The sequence below is a fragment of the Oncorhynchus masou genome, chromosome 9 (genome assembly GCF_036934945.1).
Source record: "Oncorhynchus masou masou isolate Uvic2021 chromosome 9, UVic_Omas_1.1, whole genome shotgun sequence".
Taxonomy (NCBI): Eukaryota; Metazoa; Chordata; class Actinopteri; order Salmoniformes; family Salmonidae; genus Oncorhynchus; species Oncorhynchus masou.
The window spans coordinates 46,687,564-46,715,310 of record NC_088220.1 but is presented as its reverse complement, the minus strand read 5'-3'; the positions used below and the strand labels follow the sequence as shown (position 1 = coordinate 46,715,310).

At 40.6% G+C, this 27,747-nt stretch overlaps 1 protein-coding gene and 1 long non-coding RNA gene across 6 annotated transcripts; one reads left to right on the top strand and one right to left on the bottom strand.

Annotated features, from left to right (window-relative positions):
- Nucleotides 1-1,831: 1,831 nt before the first annotated feature.
- Nucleotides 1,832-23,237, bottom strand: spa17 (sperm autoantigenic protein 17). Of its 3 annotated transcripts, none has more exons than XM_064974159.1 (7): nucleotides 23,111-23,237; nucleotides 22,653-22,827; nucleotides 22,479-22,549; nucleotides 18,036-18,091; nucleotides 14,836-16,489; nucleotides 6,132-6,299; nucleotides 1,832-4,129 (listed from the first exon to the last, which is right to left on the bottom strand). In XM_064974159.1, the coding sequence occupies exons 2-7, from the start codon at nucleotides 22,804-22,806 to the stop codon at nucleotides 4,106-4,108; spliced, it is 2,127 nt and encodes a 708-aa protein (XP_064830231.1). In that variant the 5' UTR covers nucleotides 22,807-22,827; nucleotides 23,111-23,237; the 3' UTR covers nucleotides 1,832-4,105. The 3 variants fall into 3 exon arrangements, with proteins under 3 accessions (XP_064830231.1, XP_064830228.1, XP_064830230.1); XM_064974156.1 differs by having other exon boundaries at nucleotides 6,086-6,299; nucleotides 23,111-23,210; XM_064974158.1 differs by lacking the exon at nucleotides 23,111-23,237 and having other exon boundaries at nucleotides 6,086-6,299; nucleotides 22,653-23,099.
- Nucleotides 22,753-27,049, top strand: LOC135546054 (uncharacterized). Of its 3 annotated transcripts, none has more exons than XR_010456537.1 (5): nucleotides 22,753-22,779; nucleotides 23,149-23,260; nucleotides 23,490-23,676; nucleotides 25,226-25,341; nucleotides 25,447-27,048. It is a non-coding gene; the product is annotated as an uncharacterized LOC135546054 (long non-coding RNA). The 3 variants fall into 3 exon arrangements; XR_010456539.1 differs by having other exon boundaries at nucleotides 25,283-25,341; nucleotides 25,447-27,047; XR_010456538.1 differs by having other exon boundaries at nucleotides 22,778-22,825; nucleotides 25,447-27,049.
- The last annotated feature ends 698 nt before the right edge of the window (nucleotides 27,050-27,747 follow it).

The window sequence follows — 27,747 nt, the reverse complement described above, 5'->3', positions numbered from 1 at the left end:
AAGTGTCCTCTGCTGTTGAGTTTGACTCACTTCCACCACTAATTGCTGCCCAGGAGAATACAGTGATTGCACTGACAAGCTGTGTGAGGGAACTAAGAGAGCGAATCAATCCGGATGAACATTTAAAACATTTTAAAAATCAGAGTTTCAAACACACAGACTCATTGTTTTCCCCCACAACATTCAACAGCCCTTAAAGGACTACATATCTGTGTAACACAACCACATAGCTGTTTAAAAAAAAAAGTTTTACATTCAAAATGAGCTCAAATTAATTGACAAATTACTGACATTGCATTCTGTTTCAGCTAAAGAATTGTATTTCTGGAACAGTATGTTTCTACATTGAAAAACATTCATTAACAATTGCTGTATTTGGATGCTGTTAATCTTTCCATGGCGAAATACACAACATAACTAAGAGATGTTTAACTGTTTTGGACTAAGCAATCCATCATACTCTTAATTTACAGTTCCCTGCTGCTGAAGTGCTGTGTTCGGAAGTTTCTGGATACCTGTGGGAACACAGCGAGAAGTGGTGTGGAGCTGTGTCAAGTTGAGAAACTAGTGCTCTCTTCTGTGGCTGTGTTGCCATGGAAAACCAGTAGAATGTCTCTTTAATGCCTTATCAGTCAGCAGCTGGTGACAGGACCCATTCTCTCTTCCCCATCAGAGGGGGAGAGAGATTCCTTCAGTGCCTCTGTGTGGCTGGGCTGAGCTCAGATGTGTGTGGGAGTGAGCGTGGGTGAGCTGTCAGTGAGTCTTATGCTCCTTCCTTCCATATCTCAACCCTGCTCTTTTCTCATATGGAGAGAAAAGGCAACAGAAAGAGCACCTAAGCCAATGAAACAACACCGACTCTGAATGTAATGTTCTCGACTAAAGGAGTATCCATACAGATTCACTGTAAAGGACATCGCTGAGATTGGACATCATTGACATTGTTATGAAAAGCACTATAAAAAATCCCATTAATTATTATTATTAATTATTACCATTATTTGTAAGATGATAAGATAGTTGACATCAGTGATGCTCCTGTTGAGATGTGAGAAACAATTAAAATGTTTTTCAGAGAAAAATCATATGTATTATATTCAAAGCTGCAACATGAATGGAAACTGGGGAAATATTAGAATCTGTTCAACCATCAATCATCAAACTAGTATGTGCAACCGAACAAAACAAATAAATCAAGTCTACTACTTGTCATGTGATGTGAGTTATTCCTGATGTTCCCCTACAGAGGCAGCTTTTCACGGAAGATCAGTCACCATTTGTTTCAGCTTCATAGTGGTGGGAAGACTTTTCAATTAACAGCTGTGCTTATGCTACATTACAGTTGAGTGAAAAAAAATGGTTTATTGGAAAAAAACAACTGTTCTGTCTTGACATTGCATTCCCTACATTACTTTTGGAATCCATTTCTCTCTTAAAGGGGAAATTCAGATGACAGTTTCTAGACTACTTTCAGGGTGAGGAAACATCAAGTTGTAAAATCCTGAACTTTCCCTTTAAAAATAGGGTTGATTTATTCTATGAAACACCATTCAATATTTGGTGATCGATCATGTTCTATAGTCAAGTGTGATCCTGTTAATAATCATATTGATAGAGCTTGAAGACGCTGATTCATTCCATAATTCTAGTTCAATAACCTTGGATAGAGTACTTTGCAGGTTAAATGTTAATCACTGCTTCTACATATAAATTACTCATCTTTTTCAATCACCCATCACCATATCCCATGAGTGGGAAAGGGTCAGGTTCAAGACTATTACTCATGAATTACATATGGTGCTCTGAACAGCTGAAAATAATGTCCTACACAAACATTTGATATGGATTTATTGATTCACAACTGTTATTCCTTTACAATGATTTCATTAAATCTGTTCATGAAGCATGATGATAATCAGGGGTTGGAACTGGTCCAGGGAACAAAACCGAAAACTGGAAAAATAACTACAGAATCAGAAACTGAACAAATGTGATCTATACTGTTCTGGAACAGAACCGTAATTAAAAGCATGGGAACCCTTTAGTAACGTTAGTTCACGTTCCAGGCATTTCCATCAGTCCCACAAATAATGCAACAAGGTGCCTATGTCACTCAGAAACATATTCCATTGTCTGCCCGACAGCTGAAAATCTTTGCCAGTGTGTGCATGTGTAGGCATCCGGTCCCTCTCCCTACGAAGCTTAGTCTACTGTAGCCTACAAGCGTGATTCAGAATTTTAATTAAGAAAGAATGGATTCATTTTTTTAATGCTTGTTACAGATGCTATATTTATCACGTTTCACATTGGACTTATTAACTACAAAAAGGTAAGACGTGTTTTTAATTCTGGTGCCACTCTGCACACACAAGCTTGTTAGCTAGCTAGCTAGCTTTGGTCGAACTTTAAGCCAACTCTCGGAAGTTCAAAGACATTCAACGTTCCTCCATAGAAACCTATATTAAATTTGGGGACAGGTCAAAAAGCATTAAACATTTAATGGCAATTTAGCTAGCTAGCTTGCTGTTGCTAGCTAATTTGTCCTTGGATTTAAAAATTAAGTTGTTATTTTACCTGAAATGCACAAGGTCTTCTACTCCGACAATTAATCCACAGATAAAAGAGTAAACTGAGTTTGTTTCTAGTAATCTCTCTTCCTTCAGGCTTTTTCTTCTTCTTTGGACTTTATATGGCGGTTGGCAACCAACTTTAAGCTGCATTACCACTACCAACTGGACTGGAGTGTGGACCTCAGTTCATCTTTCAATCACACACGTGGGTATATGCTCCTAAAAATCAATGAGGAGATGGAAAAGGCGGAACTTGCAGCGCGTCAAGTGTAACAAACAGAAAGTTATATTTTAGCAACTGGCTACGCAGATGCTCGTTGACGCTCTTGAGCAGTGTGGGTGCAATGACTGAATAACATGTATGTGTACATTTATTTTGCAACGCTTGCGCACGTGACACGAGTGGCGTGGTCAGCATGTAGGCCGCAGATAGTGCCCATGCAGTATTGGCTGTCTAGGCTAAAACAACTATAGCTTGCCTGCTCCATAGCAAGCTGCTCTATCCGCACTTGATTGGTGAAGTAATTTAATGTCAAGATAATGTAATTTAAAAAAAAATGATTTCAGGGGTTTAAAAAGGAACAGAAATGAACGATATAAACTGGTACTTTTTGGGGGCAAGAACCAGTTCAGAACTTCATCTCGCAGGTCCGAACAGTAGAACAGAAAGAAAAAAATAATGGTTCTGTTCAGAACGAAATGATTGAAATATAATTTAGGTTCCAACCCGATGGTAATACCATACACCTGATTTAGGCCAGCATTTTATATGAAACACAAATTCTGTACCCATAAACATACTGTAGGAGCAGATGATATGACTCCATTTCTCTAAGGATAAAACTGTGCATGATTACTACTATCTGCAAATAAACTATAGTACATTGTACTGCATGCTTACTGTGTTGGAAGATCTGATTTGGAGAAAATGGCAATGCTGACCAATATGTGAAAGTGATTCCATTATTTATTATGGTGCACAACACTTAAAGACTGAAAATCGAGATAACAATAAATGAATCATTAACTTAAATAATATACCGTACAATAATCAATAAGGGTCTCTTCCTCCCTTTTAGCGATATTGTGAACGCCAAAAGTAATGAAATAGTAATTATACAAGCACTTGAAACAATGCGGAAACAAGCATTCCTGCGGTTGAAGTGTATTCATAATGCATAATTATACACAACCTTTATATTCAACTCAAATTAGCCCTGTTTAGCAAGGGAAAACACTTATTACCAGCTTCTTCTAGACTAGCACACTACCAGGAGTTTCACAAGTACATGCAGTGAGAGATGCAAATTTGGGTCAAAGACGACCCACACAAATTGGGGCTGGAAGCAGGAAAGTGTTAAAGAGTTCACAAATTAAAGGATGCATCCCAAAATCTGGAATATACACTGCTATTTTGTATTACATAGAAAGGTTCTCCTCCAGGAGAAAAAGGTTCAGCCACAGCCATGCTTCTTCTTCTTCTCTTCATCGAGGTCAGAGGCTTCACTGTTCCGGCACAGATGTGTCATCTCTCTCTACTCCGTCTGAGCCACCTGATTCTAAAAACAGACGAAGAAGCAGATTTTAGCACTGCAGATGGAATGATGAATTCATGTTGCCATTACACGCTCACACTCCATAGTGATGTTGACCCCCAATAGCACGATGACACTCGCAAGATTGAGATTTCTCAGGAAAGGTTGTGTTTTATTTTTTTATTTGACCTGTATTTAACTAGGCAAGTCAGTTAAGAACAAATTCTTATTTTCAATGACGGCCCAGGAACAGTGGGTTAACTGCCTGTTCAGGGGCAGAACGACAGATTTGTACCTGGCAACCTTCCGATTACTAGTCCAACGCTCTAACCACTAGGTTACCCTGCCGTGATCATAATGATAGTACTGAAAACATACTGTAACGACTTGATTGGTTTTATTCATCCTGGTGAAAAACTTCCTATAAATACCCTCCTTATGATGAATGCATTGTGAACATTTTGTGTAATAAATTTGTTTATAATGCATTATAAAGACTGCATTCATTGGAAGTGTTGCCAATAACCCAAGTGAAAAGCAGAGTCTTCTCCAGGAGGGGGAGATTTAGCGGGCTGATGCCTCTATGACAAGGAACATTAATTCTTGTGTGTCTCAGAGGTATAAGGCACCTGGTGTTAAAAATAACACTGCTATATAAAAATCCTTGGCAACCAAGAACTGGGTTGGGGGTTGGTGTGGCTCAGAGAAGGCTTAAATTGGAAAGTCGTTTCTTGGTATTTCTCAAGGATGGGGCTAAACCCGATTCAAGTACTGTAGAGGTGAAACAACCTGACCTGGAACATATTCTAACAAGGGATGCACAATATATTGGTAAGAATATCGGAATCGGCGGATATTAGCTAAAAATGCCAACATCAGCATCGGCCTGATGTCTAGTTTAACGCTGATGTGCAAAACCGATGTCAAAGCTGACGTGTATACCTATATAACGATGACGCCACAAAAATATAGAGCTTCACGTGCAACACATGGATAACATGGGTAACACACTAATGTTGTATGCTCTGCCCCTGGAATCAGAACTTGTGAAATAAGCTGCAATGTACACTTTCTGATTCCTGGAAGTATTCTCGAGGCTTCAGTCACCCACCCAAAAACTCACATTTCAGTAGCTGATACACAAACTGACAAAAATGTACTGGAGGTCAACTATGAAAATATTGTGACAAACCACTTTCAACATTTATTTGTGCAAACGGTACAGTTTTGCCCTAAATATATTTTCACCACAAAAGGTGTTGATTAGATAGAATATATTTGAGCACTATCTCAGAACATCTAGATAAGATTTTCCATGGTTCTGGGCACCGACACCATCTCACACGTGTGAGTTGTGATCAACATTTCTCATTAGAATGCATCTATTTGACAATATAACTAATGGAGTATTCATTAATAATCACTTCATAAAGACATTAATTGTAGGTTTCAATCAGGCACTGCAGCCTTTATAGAGTAATTAAAGAACTGGATGGAGTGTGTCACATTACTCACACTGAAATAACTAATTAGGGGCCAATAACAGACCTAGTTAATAATGAATGGCTTTTAAATTGCTTTCAAGCTGTGATAAAATGGTGTTCCTTCATACTACCCTTGCATTATGCAAACAATGTATGCATTTGATGTTGAAAACAGATCAATAAATGCAGTTAATATTGTTATGGACACAAAATGGTCATCCTGTTACTTTGTTAATAGTGTACAAAGCTGGATGTACAAGATGTAGAGGATGTCAGGGACACAAGCATCAGATCCATAATTGGTTTGTCAGCCAATGTCCAAAGTGAAAGTTACTAGCTGATAATGGACAGCAATAATTTGGCAAGAACGGTTACTGATGACATAGGTCTACACCAGATTAGTCCTGAGGGGATATCAAGGCTAATACCAGTCTAAACCGGTTTGGGGTCTACGTGTGTGTCTGTTTAGGTATCAGGGGACACTAGAGTCACTGACCTGTCCCCCCCTGGTTGCCGTTGAGGGCCTCACCACTGCTGCTCACCTCCTCATCCTCCTCCTCCCCCTCAGGCTTGTCAGCAGGCTTAATCTTCTTCCTGGTCATGTGACCACGGAAGCCAGCCTGGATCTTGGCAGCTGCCTTGTTGGCCTCTGGATCGTCCAGTGGTATGTCCATGATGTCCTCCTCCTCCTGGGGTTGGCTGCATTCTTCCTATAGGAGGGAAGTATATCTGAGAAATTAGGTGATTAGGAGGGGGCTTGGTTGAGGAAATGTCGCATGAGGAGGAGCCCCAGATTAACCTCTGCTGAGAACAACACCAGTGGATATCAGCCTGTCTATGGTTGTCAATAATAGTGAAATATCCTCATCAATTGCATCCTCAGGGTCCTAAAGGGTCCAAGGGCTTAAGAGTCTACAACAGAAGCTCCATCTTCCTGGAGTTTTTTTCTCTCACACCTATTGCCTGAACTTCTGCCATTGATAAGCTGGAACAGGGTAACTGCTATGTAAACAATGTTTCCAAACTGCTTAACCTGACACTCAACACCATGCACAGAAAATAAATATGTCTCTCTGTTCCTCTGTGATTCTCAATTTCAAAAGTTGACAGTCAGCCAGACTGTCCATCAAGAGTGAGAAGAACATAAAGGGAATTCAACATTAGATCTCTCAGAATCTCTCTCTCTGACACGCTCATGACACAAACACAGCACCATGGTATACCATGTAGCTTATTACTGGCAGAATACAAAACGCTGGGTTGGTGAGTGGTGGATAGGTGGGTGAGGTAGAAATCTCCTTATTCACAAGTGGTTACAGAACAGTGACATAGTTGTCAGCAATCATCCAAACACGTCCGCTGCATCCCACCAGTTGCTCATCCCCTTAACAATTTGGTGCATAGGCGACACAAAGAAAGCCCACTGCACTGTATGGAGATGCATTTGAGTGTCCTCAGTGAAACCCCTTAGTGTGGGAGTGTGACCACCCACTATTACAGATAGCATTAAAGCTAGTATTCATTAGCTTAGCTTTAACGGCTGAGTAGGATTTTTATTTATTTATTTACTTAACCTTTATTTAACTACGCTAGTCAGTTAAGAACAAATTCTTATTTAAAATGACGGCCTGGCAAAAGGCCTCCTGCGGGGACGGGGGCTTGGGATTAAAAACAAAAATATATAAATATAGGACAAAACACACATCACGACAAGAGAGACAACACAACACTGCATAAAGAGAGACATAAAGACAACAACATAACAAGGAAGCAACACATGACAACACAGCATGGTAGCAACACAACATGACATCAACATAATAGCAACACAACATGGTAGCAGCACAAAACATGGTACAAACATTATTGGGCACAGACAACAGCACAAAGGGCAAGAAGGTAGAGACAACAATACATCACGCAAAGCAGCCACAACTGTCAGTAAAAGTGCCCATGATTGAGTCTTTGAATGAAGAGATTGAGACAAAACTCAAAAGGATGCCAACATTCACATATCTTACAGCAGCAGGTTTTTCTAACTCTTCAAGGGGTTAATCTACAGTAGGCTCTAAATGTGTCATCTCAATAAGCTCAAGTGACTTGCAATCAATGAACAAAAATAAACATACGCATACTTTTAACAGCCTACTCATACTTTTAACAGCCTACTCATACTTTTAACATCCTACTCATACTTTTAACAGCCTACTCATACTTTTAACAGCCTACTCATACTTTTAACAGCCTACTCATACTTTTAACAGCCTACTCATACTTTTAAACAACCTATACTCATTGTGGCTATCAATATCATTCTACCTTAGATATTCATTAAGTATCAATTTAAAGCAGTTCATCTAATCCATATGCAAATAATATAGGACCAATTTGGCAGAAAGTAGCTTTGTGAAGAAAGCTGAAGCAGGTGCAGTGGACACCTGGTAGATCAGTTGGAGTTTCCATGGCTGATAGTCGGTGTCTTAATAAAACAAGCAAGCCAAAAGACCATAACAAGGAAACAAATTATTTTCTGAGTGTTACTAAAATATAAAGCTCTGTCAACACATATATAAAAGCCTTTTTAATAAATCCATTACCCAATTAGAATGATATAACAACTCTGAAATTCTATTAAAAAGCTGTAACAAAGGAATAGTTGGGTTGGTTACTTGTTAGATATACGTTCAATGTCTTACAAAATACAATTAATTTCAAGCATGTACTCACAATGTGGCAGTCCATGATGAGCAATCTGAGAGATGACAGTCTTCGGATGAACTGACCTAAAATGCCTTTTGCCTGTACTCAGTGTTGACCGAGAAAAATTTCTCTCGTGTATCCACTAGAGACGTCTCGTTCCTGCTAACAGACACTTTATGCTCACTAGTATATGCTTGCATAGAGTGTGTGAGAGAGAGGGTGGGAGAGAGAAAGAGAGATTGTGATACGACCTCCTGCAAGCACACAAACCATGTGGTTTATCTTCCCAGTCTCATTAAGGTTGATAACCTGCTGTGCTCCCACAGATCTATTGTACCCATCACTTCAAAGACTTACCTGACATAAGTACAGTATATGACAAAGTCATCAACTAAGGGTCTCAGATATTGCAAAAATCTTTTAATTGATAATTCTAAGTTATGACACCCTAAAGTCCACTTTTATTAACACATTGTTTCTGGCCATTTGGCACATGCCACATAACGTACCACATACAGTACCAGTCAAAAGTTTGGACACACCTACTCATTCAAGAGTTTTTCTTTATTTTTACTATTTTGTACATTGTAGAATAATCAACACTAAAAGACATCAACACTACGACATAACAAATATAGAATTATGTAGTAACCAAAAAAGTGTTAAACAAATAAAAAATATACTTTACAATTTAGATTCTTCAAAGTAGCCACCTTTGCCTTGATGACAGCGTTGCACACTCTTGGCTTTCTCTCAACTAGTTTCACATGGAATGCTTTTCCAAAAGTCTTGATGGAGTTCACACATGCTGAGCACTTGTTGGCTGCTTTTCCTTCACCCTAAGTGTCACGCCCTGACCTTAGAGAGCTTTTTTTTCTCTTTTTTTTGGGGGGGGGATGGGTGGATATTCTATGTTCTTTTTCTATGTTTTGTATTTCTTTGTTTTGGTCGGGTATGGTTCTCAATCAGGGACAGCTGATTCTCATTGTCTCTGATTGGGAACCATACTTCGGTAGCTTTTGCCCTCCATTGTGTTGTGGGTAGCTATTTTCTGTTTAGTGTTTCCTGCACCTGACAGGACTGTTTCGGTTTAGTTTATTCTCTTTGTTATTTTGTTCCAGTGTTCAGTTCAATAAAAGTCATGAACACTTACTACGCTGCGCTTTGGTCCGATTCTTCCTCTTCAGACGACGACAACCGTTACAGAACTACCCACCACAAGCGGACCAAGCAGCGTGGTATGGAGGAGCAGAGGCTTCAGGACTCCTGGACATGGGAGGAGATATTGGACGGAAAGGGACCCTGGAGACAGGCTGGGGAATATCGCTGCCCGAAAAAGGAACTTGAGGCAGCTAATGCTGAGAGGCGGCGATATGTGGCAGGTCAGCGAAGCAGGCACGAGAGGCATCCCCAGACTCTTTTTTTTGGGGGGGCACACGGGGAGATTGGCGGAGTCAACTCCCCGTGCTAACCGGAAGCAGCGTGGTACTGGTCAGGCACCGTGTTATGCGGTAAAGCGCACGGTGTCTCCAGTGCGCGCTCATAGCCCGGGGCGCTATGCGCCAGCCCTCCGCAAATGTCTTGCGAGAGTGGGCATCTAGCCAGGGCGGATTGTGGCAGCTCAGCGCGCTTGGTCTCCGGTGCGCCGTTTCGGCCCAGGGTATCCTGCGCCGGCTCTGCGCACTGTGTCTCCGGTGTGCGCTGGGAGGGTTCAGTTCGTCCTATGCCTGCGCTCAGCCCGTGCCGGGCTAAAGTGGGCATTGAGCCAAGTGGAGTGGTGCAAGTGGTAAGCACCAGATCTCCAGTGCTCCCCCACAGCCCGGTTCAACCTGTGCCTGCACTCTGGAGGGGCCGGGCTAAAGTGGGCATTCAGCCTGAAGGAGTGGTGCCAAGGCTGCGCACCAGAGCTCCAGTGCTCCCCCACAGCCCGGTTCATCCTGCGCCTCTTCTACGCACCAGGCCTCCTGTAGGTCTCCCCAGTGGGCCCTATGGCCCCTGGTGGGCCCTGTGGCAGCCCCACGCACCAGGCTGTCTCTGTGTCTCCTCCCTCCATCGACGCCCTCCAGTCCGGAGCCTCCAGCGATGCCCTCCAGTCCGGAGCCTTCCGTGTCGCCCTCCAGTCCAGAGCCTCCAGAGTTGCCCTTCCAGTCTGGAGCCTCCAGTCCTGAGCCTCCAACAAGGTTGCCCAGTCCAGGGCCCACAACAAGGGTGCTCAGTCCGGGGCCCGCTACGAGGGTTCCCAGTCCGGGGTCGGCCGCGAGGGTCCCCGCTCGAGAGTTGCCACCTAAGTGGGCCTGCACTTGCGACTGCACTTGAAGAAACTCAAAGTTCTTGAAATGTTCCAGATTGACTGACCTTCATGTCTTAAAGTAATGATGGACTGTTGTTTCTCTTTACTTATTTGAGCTGTTCTTGCCATAATATGGACTTGGTCTTTTACCAAATAAGGCTATCTTCTGTATACCACCCCTACCTTGTCACAACACAAGGTAGGGGTGGTACATATTAAGGAGGAAATAAATGGCTCAAACATATTAAGGAGGAAATAAATTCCACCAATTAACTTTTATCAAGGCACACCTGTTAATTGAAATGCATTTCAGGTGACTACCTCATGAAGCTGGTTGAGAGAATGCCAAGAGTGTGCAAAGCTGTCATCAAGGCAAAGGGTGGCTACTTTGAAGAATCTCAAACATAAAATATATTTGGATTTGTTTAACACTATTTTGGTTACAACATGATTCCATATGCGTTATTTTATAGTTGTTATGTCTTCATTATAATTATACAATGTAGAACATAATAAAAAAATGAAAGAAAAACCTTGAATGAGTAGGTGTGTTCAAACTTTTGACTGGTACTGTACATACTTAATTCACGTAACCTTCAAGTAAAGTGTAACTGGAAAACCCAAGAGAAACCGCGCACACAATGTACAGACATGATCATGTAGTACTGGTTTATAAATTATTGCTCAGTTGTACACAATTAGAGAGAGAAGTAAAAACTTTTCTATCGTTCAGATCCCAGCTGCCACCAGCGCCCCCGCTCATTGCCCCTGAGACAGAAAGGAGGGAGAAACAGCAAAAACATCCATTTGTCTGTGTCCCTGTCTGACATGACTGCCTCCCCTGTTTCATCCCAGCATGTCAATATATTACCTTTCAAAACCCCACCTGGTAATGCTTCATTTCAGCTTCGAGATAAGAAAATATCTTCTTCTTATCAACAGATGTATGTTAGAAATGAATCCTTCATTATCACCTTGTTCATCTATCAAAACCCACTTAAGAATGAGTACAGTACAAAGTGACGAAACTGCACATTGCAGATCGGTCATAATGTGCCTGGGAATAAAGAAGAGCACAAAAGTGGACAAAATCACTGGACAAGACATTTGGTATAGGTCAGAGAAGATGGCTTACATGTAAAGGTGAGAAAGAGAGATGGATATGCTGCAGATAAATTTGCATTGTCTAACAAACTCTGTTTGTAGTTCATCATGTGCATCGCCATCTTCCAGACTTTCCCTGATAAGACCCAGAGGGGAAAGGGATGGTGCAAGTTTCCATGGTAACATCCCTCTAAATCCTACTCTCCCTACCGCCCAGCCTAAGACCACATCGGGCCAAATATATCAAATGGGTTATTGGTGACAACCTACTGGGCACATATTGGTTGAATCAATGTTGTTTCCAAGGCATTTCAATGAAATTACATTGGAACAAAGTGGAATAGACATTGAATTGACATCTGTGCCCAGTGGGAATAGGCCAAATCATGCAATTCTCATTAGCTCAGAAATCTTGTTTAGGGCTCATTGATTGTTTAGTCTTGAATTACCAAGAGCAAACAGAACCTGGCACTGAAAACGCACGCACTAGGTTTGGATGATGTCAAACCACCATTGGGCTACAATAAGAAATCGCATGCTACAACTGGACAAATCATTTCGAAAGATATGCTTAATGTTGTTGAAAGCCTGGGCAGAGGCTAAGTGCAGGCAAATATTTTCTAATATTCCTTTCTGGTGTAGCTTCAGCATGGAACAGGTTTGTGTGTGTCTGTCTGTGTGGCACATGACGGAGCAAAGTGACAGCTGCAACTGATGGGGAACAGGCTGTCTTGTCCTGAGAATAGTCTATGCCTAGGCTTATAGACTTCAACATTCATTATTGTTCTTTCTGAAAGTGGCAACTTTAGGACAACACCTTCTTAGGCTATTATAATATTTGGAAAATAAGCTACTGTTCATAACTTTAACTAGTCTTAAAGGATTTTTCCACCCCCCCCCACACAGATTATGTAATCCTTAATAAGCTTAAACTTGATTCAACTTTTCTATAGGCTATTGATATTGTTTGTTCTCTCTCATTATTAGTCGCCTGGCTACCTTACATTTAAAGGCTATTCAAACAAACGTATAAGATGGGACTCTGTTACATTGATTAATTGCTTGATCAGAAGAAAGCCATGCATGCATAAAATGATGAAAGCGTAGCCTAGCCCAAAATCATATTCATAGCCTATTGAATGGAAAGAGAAGGGAATATAGCCTGTTTTTTTTAAACAGCTAGACACAAGATAGTTAAGGAGCGTCCGTTATCTAAGGCGTGTCCGGGATATACACCAAGTGTAAAACAAACATTAGGAACACCTGCTTCTAGACTAGACGTTAGATAGTACATGTAAATCAGGGACACTCAAATTAGTATGTTACGTTTGGTATAGTTACATAAGACAGATGGTTACTTAAGGCAAATACAAAAGTAGGGTGGTTGGTCAGGGTGGATGGTATAACGCAAACGTCAAGCAACCCAAAGGTTGTGAGTTCAAATATCACCACAGACGACGTTAGCATTTTAGCTAATTAGCAAATGTTCAACTACTTACTACTTTTTAGCCACTTTGCAACTACTTAGCTAACCCTTCCCCTATCCTTAACTCTTTAACCTAACTCCTAAACTTAACCCTAACCCCTAGCCGAGATAACGTTAGCCAGCTAGCTAACTAGTGATTAGAGCGTTCGGCCAGTAACCGAAAGGTTGCTGGATCGAATCCCTGAGCTGACAAGGTAAAAATATGTCGTTCTGCCCGAGCAAGGCAGTTAACTCACTGTTCCCCGGGCGTCAAGGATGTGAATGTTGATTATGGCAGCCCCCTGCACCACCCTGATTCAGAGGGGTTGGGTTAAATGCGGAAGACACATTTCAGTTTAATGCATTCAGTTTCCCTGTAACGTTAGCCACCAAGCTAGAATTCAAAACATATCAAATGTTTTGCAAATTCGTAACATATAATACGAATTGTAATTCGTAACATATCATACGAAATGGGTGATGGACATCCACAAATTAATACATACCATATCAACCTAAATGGAGTTTCTCAGATTTAAGTACAGATTAAAACTAAATGCAGAGACCAGGTTGAAGACAAAGACTGACCACGTGAATCCAGGTGAAAGCTATGATCCCTTATAGATGTCACTGTTCATCCCACTTCAATCAGTGTAGATGAAGGGGAGCAGACATGAAAAAGAAGGAGTTCTAAGCCTTGAGACAATTGAGACATGGATTGTTTATGTGTGCCGTTCAAAGGGGTGAATGGGCAAGACAAAAGACGGGGTATGGTAGTAGGTGCCAGACGCACTGGTTTGAGTGTGTCAAGAACTACAACACTGCTGGGTTTTTCACAAGTTTCCTATGTGTATCAAGAATGGTCCACCACCCAAAGGACACAACCGAGGGAAGCGTTGGAGTCAACATGGGCCAGCATCCCTGTGAAACGTTGTAGAGTCCATTCCCTGACAAATTGAGCCTGTTCTGAGGGCAAAACGGGGAGCAACTCAATATTAGGAAAGTGTTACTAATGTTTGTAGACTCAATACTGTCAGTATAACGCCCAACCATAATACGCAGATTTGTGTCTGAAAAAATTGCTACTTGAAATATGTCAGCTTAAGACGGATGGTAGATAATGTACCTCAGGATGACATTCCAAGTCCCTACACGTCATCATGAGGAAGCTGAACTATTTGGGGTCATTTTCAATCACCTCTCTCTGGAGACCCAGAGTGGAGAGGTACAGAGCGATGTTGTTGATCAGAGATATCCTTGAAGGGTTTATTTTTAATACAGGCTACTTGGGACAGGAATGGGAGCAAAGGACACATTTCTTTAGAGTTCATCTCTGAACCAGGTGAATAGTCTGCATAAGTTGCCGCCACTAGCATACTGCCTATACTCTGTTAGGGAAGATGTTTACATTAAAAATGTGGTTAAACTGTATGCCAAACTTATACGTACACTGTATAACCGAAGTGCTATATTTTACAATAATACAATTCCTGCTTGCTACATGGATTTGCCCAACGACAATCAGATGTAGTTGACACACAGCTTTTCTAGCCGTTATGAACTCTGCAAACTGATCTGTGTCACCATATAAAACCTGCAGTGGATAAATTAAATACTGCGTGATAGTTGGTAAATTACTAATGTACATAAATGTTTCTGAAAAAATCATAAAAACATTGAACTTTACCTTGTCATAAGTCTTGTCCACGCTGTCCTTTATTTCTGCCTCTGGCATGTGCTCTGGGTTGTCATCAGTTTGGTCTGTGTCCTGAGACGGGGTCATTGTGTCCTCTTTTCCAAGTCCTTTTAGTTCAGTTTCCAAGTGCTCCACCGCGTCTATATCCTCCTGTTGCTCAGCTGTGTCCCCTGTCTCTTTCTCAGCATCCTCTTGCTGCAGCTCTGCAGGTCTAACCTCGTTCGAAGGACCTTGTTGATATGCGTGTGAAATGTATTTTCCCCCCATATCTGTGTCATCGTCATTGATGTAAGGATTATCATTCTCTTGCTTATTTTCCATCTTAGTAGAATCCTCCGGAGAGATGTCTTCACCCATTTCCTTCTTACTTAGATCTTTGTTCTCATGATCAGGTTCATCCTCTTGTTTCTGCTCTATTTGAGAGGCCTGCTGATTAGGAATGCGGACGTTCACCTTACTCAGTTTCTCCCCAACTTCATCACTTGAATCAGATGTGTGATCTTGTTCCACTTCTATATCAGAAGCCTCATGCTCCATTGCCTTTATCTGAGCTTCAGCCTCAGCAGTGACTGCCTCCGCTTCCCCTTCGATGTTAGTGTTTGGTTCAACAGAGTCTTGAGTATCATGTCCAACAAGGCCCGTTTCTTCCTCAGCATCCTCCGACACAACATCTGGTCGTTCTGCCTCAGTTAGTGAAGCCTCGACCGAACCTTCCTCCTCTGGCTGCTCTTCATACATTTTGACCTTAAGGGTTTTAGGTACCTCCTTAGTGCTGATCTGAACAATACTTTCCTCCTTTTGTTCTTCATCATCACCTAAAACACTTTCATTATCTGACAAGATTCTGGAGGCATCATCAATGGAGGATGCAACTTCATGCGTTTGCCCAGTATATGTTGTGGAAACAATTTGATTTTCCATTCCTTCCTCTTCTGGAACAACCCCTGAATTGTCAGTTGTTTCCTGTAGAATAGGTTCAGGGGATTCAGTTTGGGGTGGTGATAATCGTCCACTGATTTCAACCATGAGTGATATTGAACTCTCCTGAGCATCAGCAAGATCTTGATCTTTGAAGCCTTCACTGAGGCCATCCTCTGCAGTGGCTTGTTCCTCTCTCTCTTTTGTTCCTCTTAGTTCTTCAGCACATACATCTATATTGAACAGTCCAGTGAATGAGACTTCCTGAGTAAGTTCAAATTCACTACTACGGTTCATTTCGTATGAGCTTCCAAGAATGGCATCATCACCAGTGCTGATTTCCTGAGAAGTGAGTTCTTCTCCCTCTTCAGTCTTCCTCAGTTCTTCAGCACATACATCCACATTTGAAAGCCCACCGAGTGAGATTTCCTCACTGGGCTCAAATTCAGAGAGGCATACCACTTTGTCAGCTCTTTCATTCATCTCTTTGCCTGTCATGTTAACATCCACATCTGTGAGTTTATTATCTGATACCTCCGAGGGATATATTTGCATTGAAATCCCATCTTTATCTGTGATATTAACTATTTCATCTTTTCCTCGACTTTCAGTTCCCTGCACATCTTCACAGACATCAAGGTTTGAGTTTGTGGGAGATGGAATCCCAACTGGCTCAATATTACCAGTTTCCTCTTCTGTTTGAGATTCAGTCAGCGCATCCTTTTTCCTGAGAATTAATAAATAATTATATAAATTATGGGTATTATAAAATAAGTATTAAAATGTACTGAATGTCAATGTTTTCTCAAATAATCTACCTTTCTGTCCTTATACATCCTGACTCCTCTGACAATGGTCTCCTCATCATCTTCTGACTCAAACTGGTTTCTTTCTGAGGTTGTGAACATTGTGGCTCCCTTACTCATTTCGTAGAATATCAGGGTGCTTGCCTGCTTCATAAAAACCCAGATCCTTTCCCATAGCTAACGTATGTACCTCAACCTTTCTCATTTGCAGAAAATACTGTGGGGAGATGACCGTTCTTGGGAGTGATGATTTAATGTTAGTATTTTCCTTTCAGGAATTGAGAGGGCTATTTTAGGCCTATGATATTGAGGTTGTTTCACCAATTTAGTGCCTTTTGGAGAAGTGCAACTTGGTCCTTATTTTTTTTTTGATTTCACCAAAGTGTAAAGTTCTGTCATAAAGAGCACATATTCAATGTCATAAAAAAAGTGTTTTCCCATCTCAAAAGGTTAAAGTACTATAGTAAGTGCAAAATAAAGTAACATAGTTGACCGTAACAGGGTTGACGATCATCTTAAATCAGCCATAAATCCCCTTGCGACAGGGGGAAAGAAACGTGTTGTGTGCAACAGGGAGTAGTAATTGAATGCAAGCTTTACAAACATTACAAACGTTAAAACATTTCTTGCCTGTCGATCTGTGGGTAACAGGGTTGACGTGTTATGCTCGACCTGCTCAGTTTAACCACAAAACACCAGAAAATGTCCAAAAACTGTAGAACCAGCTCACCTGCTTTTACACTATGATTATACTCATGTTTAATCTTTCTTTTGGAAAATATATTTTGAAAGGAATGGTTTCACCATATTAAAACGAGAGTTCAGTTCACGTAACAGGGTTGACCTAAAAAGGACAGATGTAAATGAATCATTAATCACATTATTATTTATTTAATCTTCAGAAATGACTGTCAAAGCAAAACAATAACCAGGGATTTACAATTATGGTGAAAAATTTGGGGTAAAGTGGGTTAAACATTTTGGGGTGAAGTGGGTTAAAACCTCCTAGAAGTGACACAGGGTTGGCAGAGTTTTCAAAAAGCAGAATTTAGGCACTTTAGCAAGGCTTTAGTCATATACAAAATTGGATTTATTGAATTCTCCATGTTGTCTATATTAAAGGGAACTAAATTGAATACTGTATCACAGGCTTTTAAAAATAAATATTGGTGCACAATTTCTACTTAAAATATCATGGGATGCAAAAGGCGCGCTTTTCCTTTCGTTATCTATATTTTCCACAAGGTTTGTCTTTGTCACTATGGCAAATACCCTTATGTTAACTGGAATAATCATTCATAATGATCAATAAAACAACACTGCAACTGAGTCAAATGTATTTTCTCCACAAAAACGTTTTTGTTGGTCTCTCTTGTCCTTTTCTTTCAATGAAATATGTGGTGGAAAAAAGCTGTCTGATGCTGTCCCTCTCCTTGGGTGTAGATAATGTACTGAGATGAGACTCACTTAGAAATCTTCAGAGTTGCATCAACTGGACTGGTGTCGACTTGATTCGGTGAGTTCTGTTTTGAGCAGAATATAGAACACTTAGCATGATATACTGATAAGGCCCGCCAGTACCATATTTAGGTGTACTTGCGAGAAAAGCACAACTCTAAATTTCTTACATACTCATATTATTATTTGATGTATTTAGCCTGCTCAAGAGTTTAAACAACTGTCCCAAGTCAGACTGCTTGAGAAAATATTTTTGATAGCATTTACACCATTTTGAACTATAACAATATTTAAATGAGCACCTAAATGAATTTCAATGAAAAAAATAAAAAAGGCCCATACACTAGAATCTAGACCTATCTCCTCCTACACATTTAAGCTATCAACATCAAACCAACATTGTGACGTTCAGACTGGCCCAACTTAAATTGCCGGTCAAAGGATATTTGATACTATAACCATTTAAAATATGCATACATTTAACATGGGTTTGAATGAGAACCATGTGAATACAGTGGTTTCTCTTCAAAATGATCCTGCTCCTTGGTTACCAACTTTAAAACGTTCAGGTAATCCTAACTTCAAACTCTCTAACATTAGCATAAATTAATTCACTAACAGTAACTCTTGAACTGTTCAAGCTAAAGACACCAATCCTACTTTCACATGTTCAAGGTTATCCTAACTTATAATTATTTAAAATCATTATCACTTTAACTATATACATTTGCATAATTAGCATGAAATAACTCAGAAACAGTAACTCTTGAACCGTTCATGCTAAAGGCACCAAACCAACATTTACAAGTTTAGGCTATCCTATCCAATCAATCTATCAATTAAATCAAATTGGATTTGTCACATACGCCAAATACAGCAGGTGTATACCGTGAAATATTTACTTACAAGCCAACAATGCAGTTCAAGAAATAGAGTTAAGAAAATATTTAAGTATATATATTTTTTAAGTACCACAATAAAATAACAATACCGAGGCTATATACGGGAGGAAACGGTACCGAGTCAACGTGCGGGGGTACACGTTAGGGTTAGTCGAGGTAATTTGTACATGTAGGTAGGGGTAAAGTGACTATGAATAGATAACACACCTCGGTAGCAGAGAGAACAGTCTATGACTTCGGTGACTGGAGTCTTTGACAATTTTTGGGGGCTTCCTCTGACACGGCTTAGTATAGAGGTCCTGTATGGCAGGAAACTTGGCCCCAGTGATGTACTGGGTCATACGCACAACCTTCTGTAGCGCCTTATGGTCAGATGACGAGCAGTTGCCATACCAATCGCTGATGTAATCGTTCAGGATGCTAGCGATGGTGCAGCTGTATAACTCCTGAGGGGGAAAAGGTGTTGCCGTGCCCTCTTCACAACTGCTTTGGTGTGTTTTGGACCATGAAAGTTTGTTGGTACCCTTACCACCCGGGGGCGGCCCGTCAGGGAGTCCAGGATCCAGTTGCGAAGGGAGGAATTTACCGTTGAAGTCGGAAGTTTACATACACCTCAGCCAAATACATTTAAACTCAGTTTTTCACAATTCTTGACATTTAATCCTAGTAAAAATTCCCTGTCTTAGGTCAGTTAGGATCACCACGTTATTTTAAGAATGTGAAATATCAGAATAATAGTAGAGAGAATTATTTATTTCAGTTTTAATTTCTTTCATCACATTCCCAGTGGGAATACACTCAATTAGTATTTGGTAGCATTGCCTTTAAATTGTTTAACTTGGGTAAAAGGTTTTGGGTAGCCTTTCACAAGCTTCCCACAACAAGCTGGGTGAATTTTGGCCCATTCCTCCTGACAGAGCTGGTGTAACTGAGTCAGGTGTGTAAGGCCCCCTTGCTCGCACATGCTTTTTCAGTTCTGCCCACAAATTTTCTATGGGATTGAGGTCAGGGCTTTGTGATGGCCACTCCAATACCTTGACTTGTCCGTAAGCCTTGCATTGTCCAGTTGGAAGACCCATTTGGGACCAAGCTTTAACTTCCTGACTGATGTCTTGAGATGTTGCTTCAATATATCCACATAATTTTCCTTCCTCATGTCATCTATTTTGTGAAGTGCACCAGTCCCTCCTGCAGCAATGCACCCCCGCAACATGATGCTGCCACTTCCGTGCTTCACCGTCGGGATGGTGTCCTTCGGCTTGCCAGCATTCCCCTTTTTCCTCCAAACATAACGATGGCCAAACAGTTCTATTTTTGTTTCATCAGACCAGAGGACATTTCTCCAAATAGTACGATCTTTGTCCCCATGTGCAGTTGCAAACCGTAGTCTGGCTTTTTTATGGTGATTTTGGAACAGTGGCTTATTCCTTGCTGAGCAGCCTTTCAAGTTATGTCGATTTAGGACTTGTTTTACTGTGGATATAGATACTTTTGTACCTGTTTCCTCCAGCATCTTCACAAGGTCTTTTGCTGTTGTTCTGGGATTGATTTGCACTTTTCGCACCAAAGTATGTTCATCTCTAGGAGACAGAACACGTCATCTTCCTGAGCGGTATGATGGCTGCATGTCTATACTTGCGTACTATTGTTTATACAGATGAACGTGGTACATTCAGGCGCTTGGGAATTGCTCCCAAGGATGAACCAGACTTGTGGAGGCCACCATTTTATTTCTGAGGTACTGGCTGATTTCTTTTGATTTTCAAGCAAAGAGGCACTGAGATTGAAGGTAGGCCTTGAAATACATCCACAGGTACACCTCCAATTGACTCAAATTATGTAAATTACCCTATCAGATGCTTCTAAAGCCATGACATAATTTTCTGGAATTTTCCAAGCTGTCAACTTAGTGTATGTAAACTTATGACCCACTGGAATTGTGATACAGTGAATTATAAGTGAAATAATCTTCCTGTAAACAATTGTTGGAAAAATTACTTGTGTCATGCACAAAGTAGATGTCCTAACAGACTTGCCAAAACTATAGTTTGTTAACAAGAAATTTGTGGAGTGGTGAAAAACAAGTTTAAATGACTCCAACCTAAGTGTATGTAAACTTCCGACTTCAACTGTAGTACCAGGGTCGGTCCTTAGCTTACTGATGAGCTTTGTGGGCACTATGGTGTTGAACGCTGAGCTGTAGTCAATGAACAGTATTCTTTTTGTCCAGGTGGGACAGGGTAGTGGAAAAGGGCAGTGTGGAGTGCGATTGAGATTGCGTCATCTGTGGATCTGTTGATGCGGTATGCAAATTGGAGTGGGTCTAGGGTTTCCGGGATGATGGTGTTGATGTGAGTCATGACCAGTCTTTCAAAGCACTTCATGGTTACCGACGTGAGTGTTACGGGGCGGTAGTCATTTAGGCAGGTTACCTTCGCTTTCTTGGGCACAGGGACTATGGTGGTCTGTTTGAAACATGTAGGTATTACAGACTCGGTCAGGGACAAGTTGAAAATTTCAGTCAAGACACTTGCCAGGTGACTCACGCATGCTCTGAGTACACGTCCTGATAATCCGTCTGGTCCCGCGGCCTTGTGAATGTTGACCTGTTTAAAGGTCTTGCTCACATTGGCTACGAAGAGCGTGATCACACAGTCGTCCGAAACAGCTGGTGCTCTCATGCATGCTTCAGTTTTGCTTGCCTTGAAAAAAGCATAAAAGGCATTTAGCCCATCTGGTAGGCTCGCGTCACTGGGCAGCTCGTGGCTGGGTTTCACTATGTAGTCCGTAATTGGTTGCAAGCCCTTCCCCATCCGATGAGCGTCAGCGCCGGTGTAGTAGAATTCAATCTTAGTCCTGTATTGACGCTTTGACTGTTTGATGGTTCGTCTGAGGGCATAGCGGGAATTCTTATAAGCTTCTGGATTAGTGTCCAGCTCTTTGAAAGCGGTAGCTCTAGCCTTTAGCTCGGTGCGGCTGTTGCCTGTAATCCATGGCTTCTGGTTGGGATATGTACATACGATCACCGTGGGGATGACGTCGTCAATGCACTTATTGATGATGCCAGTGACTGAGGTGGTATACTCCTCAATGCCATTGGATGAACATATTCCAGTCTGTGATAGCAAAACAGTCCTGTAGCGTAGCATCCGTGTCATCTGACCACTTCTGTATGGAGCGAGTCACTGGTACTTCCTGCTTTAGTATTTCCTTGTAAGCAGGAATCAGGAGAATATAATTATGGTCAGAATTTCCAAATGGAGGGCGAGGGAGAGCTTTGTATGGGTCTCTGTGTGTGGAGTAATGGTGGTCTTGTGTTTTTTCCCCCTCTGGTTGCTTGTAGAAATTAGCATATTTTACCAATCAATCAATACATTTTTACATCTACTTACTTTTTCAATTTTAACCAGTCACTACCATTATTACTACTGTCACTACTATAACTTATTTCAAAACCACAAATACTTTAAAACAAGCACACCACATTTTCTCCAGGAAATGTACTTTTCTCATTTGATATTTTCACTATTTATGAAGAAAGAAAGTTGACCTTGAATGCATGATTGTTGTAGAATCTGTCCTCAAGCCTGGCACACCACTCTGCGGGGTCCAAGCCACTGTCTAAAGAGAAAATGACAGAGTCCAATAAATGAACATCAAAGTACAGTTTCATTCTGACTGCCCATTAATTATTGGAATGATGTATACAAAAGAATACAGCTACCTTCTCTCTCTTTGAGAAGAGCAGTGAAGTAAAGGGCAGCAAAGGTGGGGATGTCCTTGGGCTGGTCTCGCAGGACCTCTCGAGCCAACCCCTCCAAGATATTGCCAAACCCACGTGGAACCCGAAGGTGAGTGTTTGAAAAAGGCACAGACATCGTCCTTGGTCAAACACAGGTCTGCTAACGCGTTACAGTAATTTGGATAGATATATATTAACTGCAATATTGGCTTTTATGTTACTTTTAAAATGTATTTATTTTGACAAATGTATCCTGTTAAGTACTAACTAATGATGTGAAATTAACGTTAGCCAGCTTGTTAGCTTACTACCGTTAGCTAGCTACGTTACCTAACTTTAAATGTTTTAGTTGGCTAACTTTCAGCATTGCAACATCGGATGTAATGCTAGCAGGAGGCTGCTGCATGGAGTAATAAAGGTAACATTGAACATTACATTACCTTTAGCAAATATATATATATTTTTTTGCCTCAAACAGCTTCGCAAAAACGTTTGTTTTGCATCAGCAACAGTTGACGCCGGAGTGTTGATAATTGTTGCTAGGCAACAAGGCTCAGTCTAACTACGGTGACGAAAGAGGTCCATACTGAGTGAGTGCGATAACAAATTACACGTGAAACCACATCATGACACAAAAGTATGACTTTATTGGATGACAGTTCATTTCACTTTCTATATGGTTATAGATACAACTTGCTACAGTAAAAAAAAGCAAACAAAGCCAGGGAATATTAACATGAGTACAGTGATGGTCATGTCTCACTTGCTCTCTCTTGTTCACTCTTTTACCCTTTCTCCATCCCCACTGGTTAAGAGTAGGTGATAACAGCATACTCAGAGTTTTGCTCATCTTCCTTGAGAATTCTCGGGGCTGAACATGCAGTCTGTCAGCTGAGCGGGAGACCTGCAGGTGGTATCTAGCTTCAGGGCCGGTGCTGGGGCCAGGGCCTGCCTCTTCTCTCCACCTCTGCAGGGGGGACATGAAACACACAGGATTCCATTTCAGGTGAGGTTTATATAAAGTCTAAACCTGTGACTCCGCTGACATATTACATTGAATATAGTGAATGTCAGTAGTATGGTCACATATGGTGGTGTTGATGTAAAATAATGTAGTGAGGTGTCGATGAATATATAATAATAATAATAATAGATAGATAATATTTTATTTGTAGACCACTTTCTATTACACACAGAAATCACAAAGCGATTGTTTCCAAACCTCACCTCTCTATGGTCCCCGGAGCCAGGTAGGAGATCTGTGTGAGCTCTGGTGTGCTGGCCCCTCGCATAGTAATCATGATGTCAGCGTAAGGAACCTCATGATCACTCTGGCAATCTAGCTCAAAACAGGAAATGCAATGTTTTGTACAGTAGATGTTGTTATTACACACCCAGCTTAGCAACTGAAATAAATGGTACATTCCATTAGCTTACCAGCCGGAGTTATTCACAGTGCCACCCTCTCACAATTGGTTGAGCATACACCTATATGAAGTAACCTATTAGAATTACAATTCACAACATTGAGTGAACTGGTTGTGATAGCAATTTTGTCAAATTAAACAAATATTTACCTGATCCTTCTCTTGATGTTGTGCTGATAAAAGACCAATAAACAAATTCCACATATGGTGTCCGCATATGAATTGCCAATGAAAAGTGTGTTAAAATGCCTTAGCAAACATACCACATTGTATGAAGGAAAAAAAAACATACCCTGTACAGATAACAGCAGGTTTTCCTAAAATACACAAGAAATCACGTTAATGAAACATACTGTCGTTTTTGTTAATAACAACTTTGGAAAGTATTTTATAACATTTTTCATTCAGAAATCGGACCTTCACAATTGATTTTTCAACATCTATAAGCACCTTTGCATAAGGAGACAGCCACGGCTGCCAAAACCGCAGCCACAATAACGGTCACTGTTGCCAACACCTTGACGCCTGTGAATTTCTCTGTATTGAAGACAGCACAAAGACAATATTATCATTAAAACTCAATTTGCAACTCATCAGTCATTGCCTCAAACAGGGGGTTACTTTTGTTGTTTGCAATACATTTAAACATGTTTCACCTTTTCTTTTTAAATAGTGGAATAGCAGCATTTTTGTCTCACCGTGATCTATTATTGAGTCCTCATGGTTACCCAACGCTGTCATCGATTAATCTAAAACAGAAAACGGTAGTCATCAGGATCAAATAGGCTAGTGAAATTTGTTGGGTTTATATTATTTTGTGCCTTTGTCATTAAACAGCCTCAGAGCAATTTAACGTAGACTATTACGAAAAATGACTTAGGTTGAGTCTCAAATGGCACCCTTATTCCTTATATAAGTTATTTTGACCAGAGCCTTATAAAGTCTCAGTAAAAGATTCTCCTAGGAGACTTACCAGTAATGTCCGTTGTGTCCGGGGCACTAGGTCGAGCTGGCAAAAGAAATACAATATAATTTAGTTACTGATGTAGTTACTGATCAGTAATTTAGTTACTGATTCACTTTTTGAACATAATTAATATAATACATTTTAACACAATTTGTTTTTAGAGGTAAAATGACATGGTAGGTCATTTCAACCTGTTTTTGCCTACCTTGTGCCTGCAGTGATACCAGACACTATCTTGCTTGGGAACTGTTTGCTTTCATGATCTTCAGAAAAGCAGGTATAGTTGTACTGAAAATCTTCCCTGGACACATGTGGAAAATACAATGGTAGTGTGCAGAGGTCACCATTCTTTGTGACATTTTTTTTGTTTCCCTTGGCCTAGGACAATGAGGACAGTCTGGGAGTTTGACCCAGTGTCCACGGACAAATCCAGAGGAGCAGTTGTAGGTGCAGTTCAACACTAAAGGTTCTCCAACTGCTGCATGGATGACTTCATGCTGTTTCTGCAGGTCGGTACAGGTTACTGAATCTAATGAAAAGGGCATAAATTAAGGCAACAATTCAGTAGGCCGTGGATACAAATTTATAGCTTGAGGACATTTGATTATCATCTTTTTGCCAGAAACTGAAAAAAAATCAAGTAAAAAAGTTGAGGAATTTATTTTACCTTGGCTTCCCCAAATAAGCAGCAATGAGAAGTGGGCTAAGATTAGCATCCTGTCCAAATGTGTCCAGATCCCCTATGTTTCAACTATATGAATTGGTTAGCTCTAGGAATTTTCTTGATTAAAAAAGACACTTGCACCACTGGTGTCACAGCGGGATGTGCCATCATATTGCACTATGTACCAGGTATAAGGTACAGGAAGTGGTGTTCAACAGGATGCCTGATAAAAGTGTTCTTAACTTTCCATTCAAAACACCTGCTTTTGTAGATTTAGGCAATGGAAAGAGCCATAGGAAACATAAAAACTAAACAGCATTTTAATATGCAATGACATTTGTATGGTTTTTACAGTATACCCATGTTATTTTCTTCATTTTAATAGTAATTCGTGGCTAGACGTTTAAAAAAAAATATATTCTTTGGAATAAAGTACTTCATGTAATGCTAATGTGCAAATTTCACATGTCCAATTACAGTTTTGTTTGGGTATTGTCTGTACTGTATGTAGCCGTCAACACAACACATATATTTAAATGTACATTATGGTTAAATATCCACAAGTCTTTTTATGGGCTTCAATGCCACCTAAAATAAGATGATAAATGATACTATTTTTCTTATCATTACTGTCGGCCTATAGTACTGTGACTTACAATGTCTACTTTTTGATACTAACAAACAATAGTAGGCTTTGTGTTCACGCCAGGACTTCACAACTGCAGTTAGAGATATGCACAGCAATTCACCCACTGCTGGAGGGTGAGAGAAATAGTAAAACATCCTACGTTCATTTTACCACAAGAAAAAGAATGCTTCATGTAACAACATGTTGAATAATTATATTTTGTCAGTCTATTGTTGTCTTCTGACTTAATGTTTGGTACTTTGCACATCATGTAAGTTATACAGTATATACCTATTGTCAGGATTTGGCCAGGGTTGTTCCGGGTTTTGGTCACTAGATGCCCCCATTGTGCTTTTTGACCTTATGTTTTTTCCCTTGTTCCCCATTATTATTTGCACCTGTGCCTCGTTTCCCCTGATTGTATTTAAACCCTTAGTTTCCCTCAGTTCTGTGCTCTGTGTTTGTATGTTAGCACCCAGCCCTAGTGTTCTGTGTATTCTTGTCGATTCCGGTGGATGCTCTTGTGGAATTCTGTTTTTGTTTTTGAGTATCTCTTGAGGCTTTTTTGTGCTATTCCTACCACCTTTTGGATTTGCCATTTTTGTATTGAAGGACTTCTCCTTTTTACTTTATTAAATACACCGTCTTAAGTACTGCTGTGTCTGCCTCATCTTCTGGGTTCTGCTGACTATTCGTGGCTCAGTTGGTTAAGTGACTGTTTCTCACTCCGGAGACCCAGGTTCGTAACCGGGTCCTGACACCTATGAGTGGTGTTTAGGGTAGTTCTGTTGTACACAAACTCAACTCTAATCATCAATCAAAGGAACTTCAGCATTATATCAGAAAGCCCAAACCGAAGCATACTGTATTTTAACAGTATTTTATTGATTGTGTCGGGGACAAAATACAAAAACTCACAACATTTGCTGCTTCATTAGGCTGATAGTAACACTCAAAAGTCTAATTAAATCTTTTCATTTAAGTGTTGCTTGGTAGGTTGTCTTTTGGCTTTCTGTTTGTACTGTTGGAAGGTAGAGGAAGTGAAAACAAGGTCTTTCAAAGCACCAAAACAAATGAAACACTGTGCCCATGTCTCCCGGCTTGGTGCAGCAACTATTGATAAACCTATTGCGGTTTTGTCACCGCATTTGTTCCAAAGCTTGGTGAAGAAGCGGATGATTGCATGTCTGAGTCTGACCTGCGTTAATAAACAGTAATTCGTTGCTCGCTTTTTTACCTCACCTTTACACTTAAGCTTTGGTTCATTTTAGGAACATCCTGAGTGTGAAGGTTACCGGGGTGTCATGGTTGATATTCCACATTGTGACAGGTGTTGCATAATATCAGGGGAAAAAACTAAGCATTCAGAACTTTCGATTGATTACTGGCAT

Bases quoted from the DNA above. Each gene is read 5' to 3' on its own strand.
- spa17 (XM_064974156.1), bottom strand. From the start codon at position 22,806: ATGTCTGTGCCTTTTTCAAACACTCACCTTCGGGTTCCACGTGGGTTT. The intron at 22,550-22,652 runs GTAGCTGTATTC...TTTTCTCTTTAG, and splicing joins TCTTCTCAAAGAGAGAGAAG to ACAGTGGCTTGGACCCCGCA. The intron at 18,092-22,478 runs GTCAACTTTCTT...TGCTCAAAACAG, and splicing joins ACAACAATCATGCATTCAAG to AACTCACCGAATCAAGTCGA.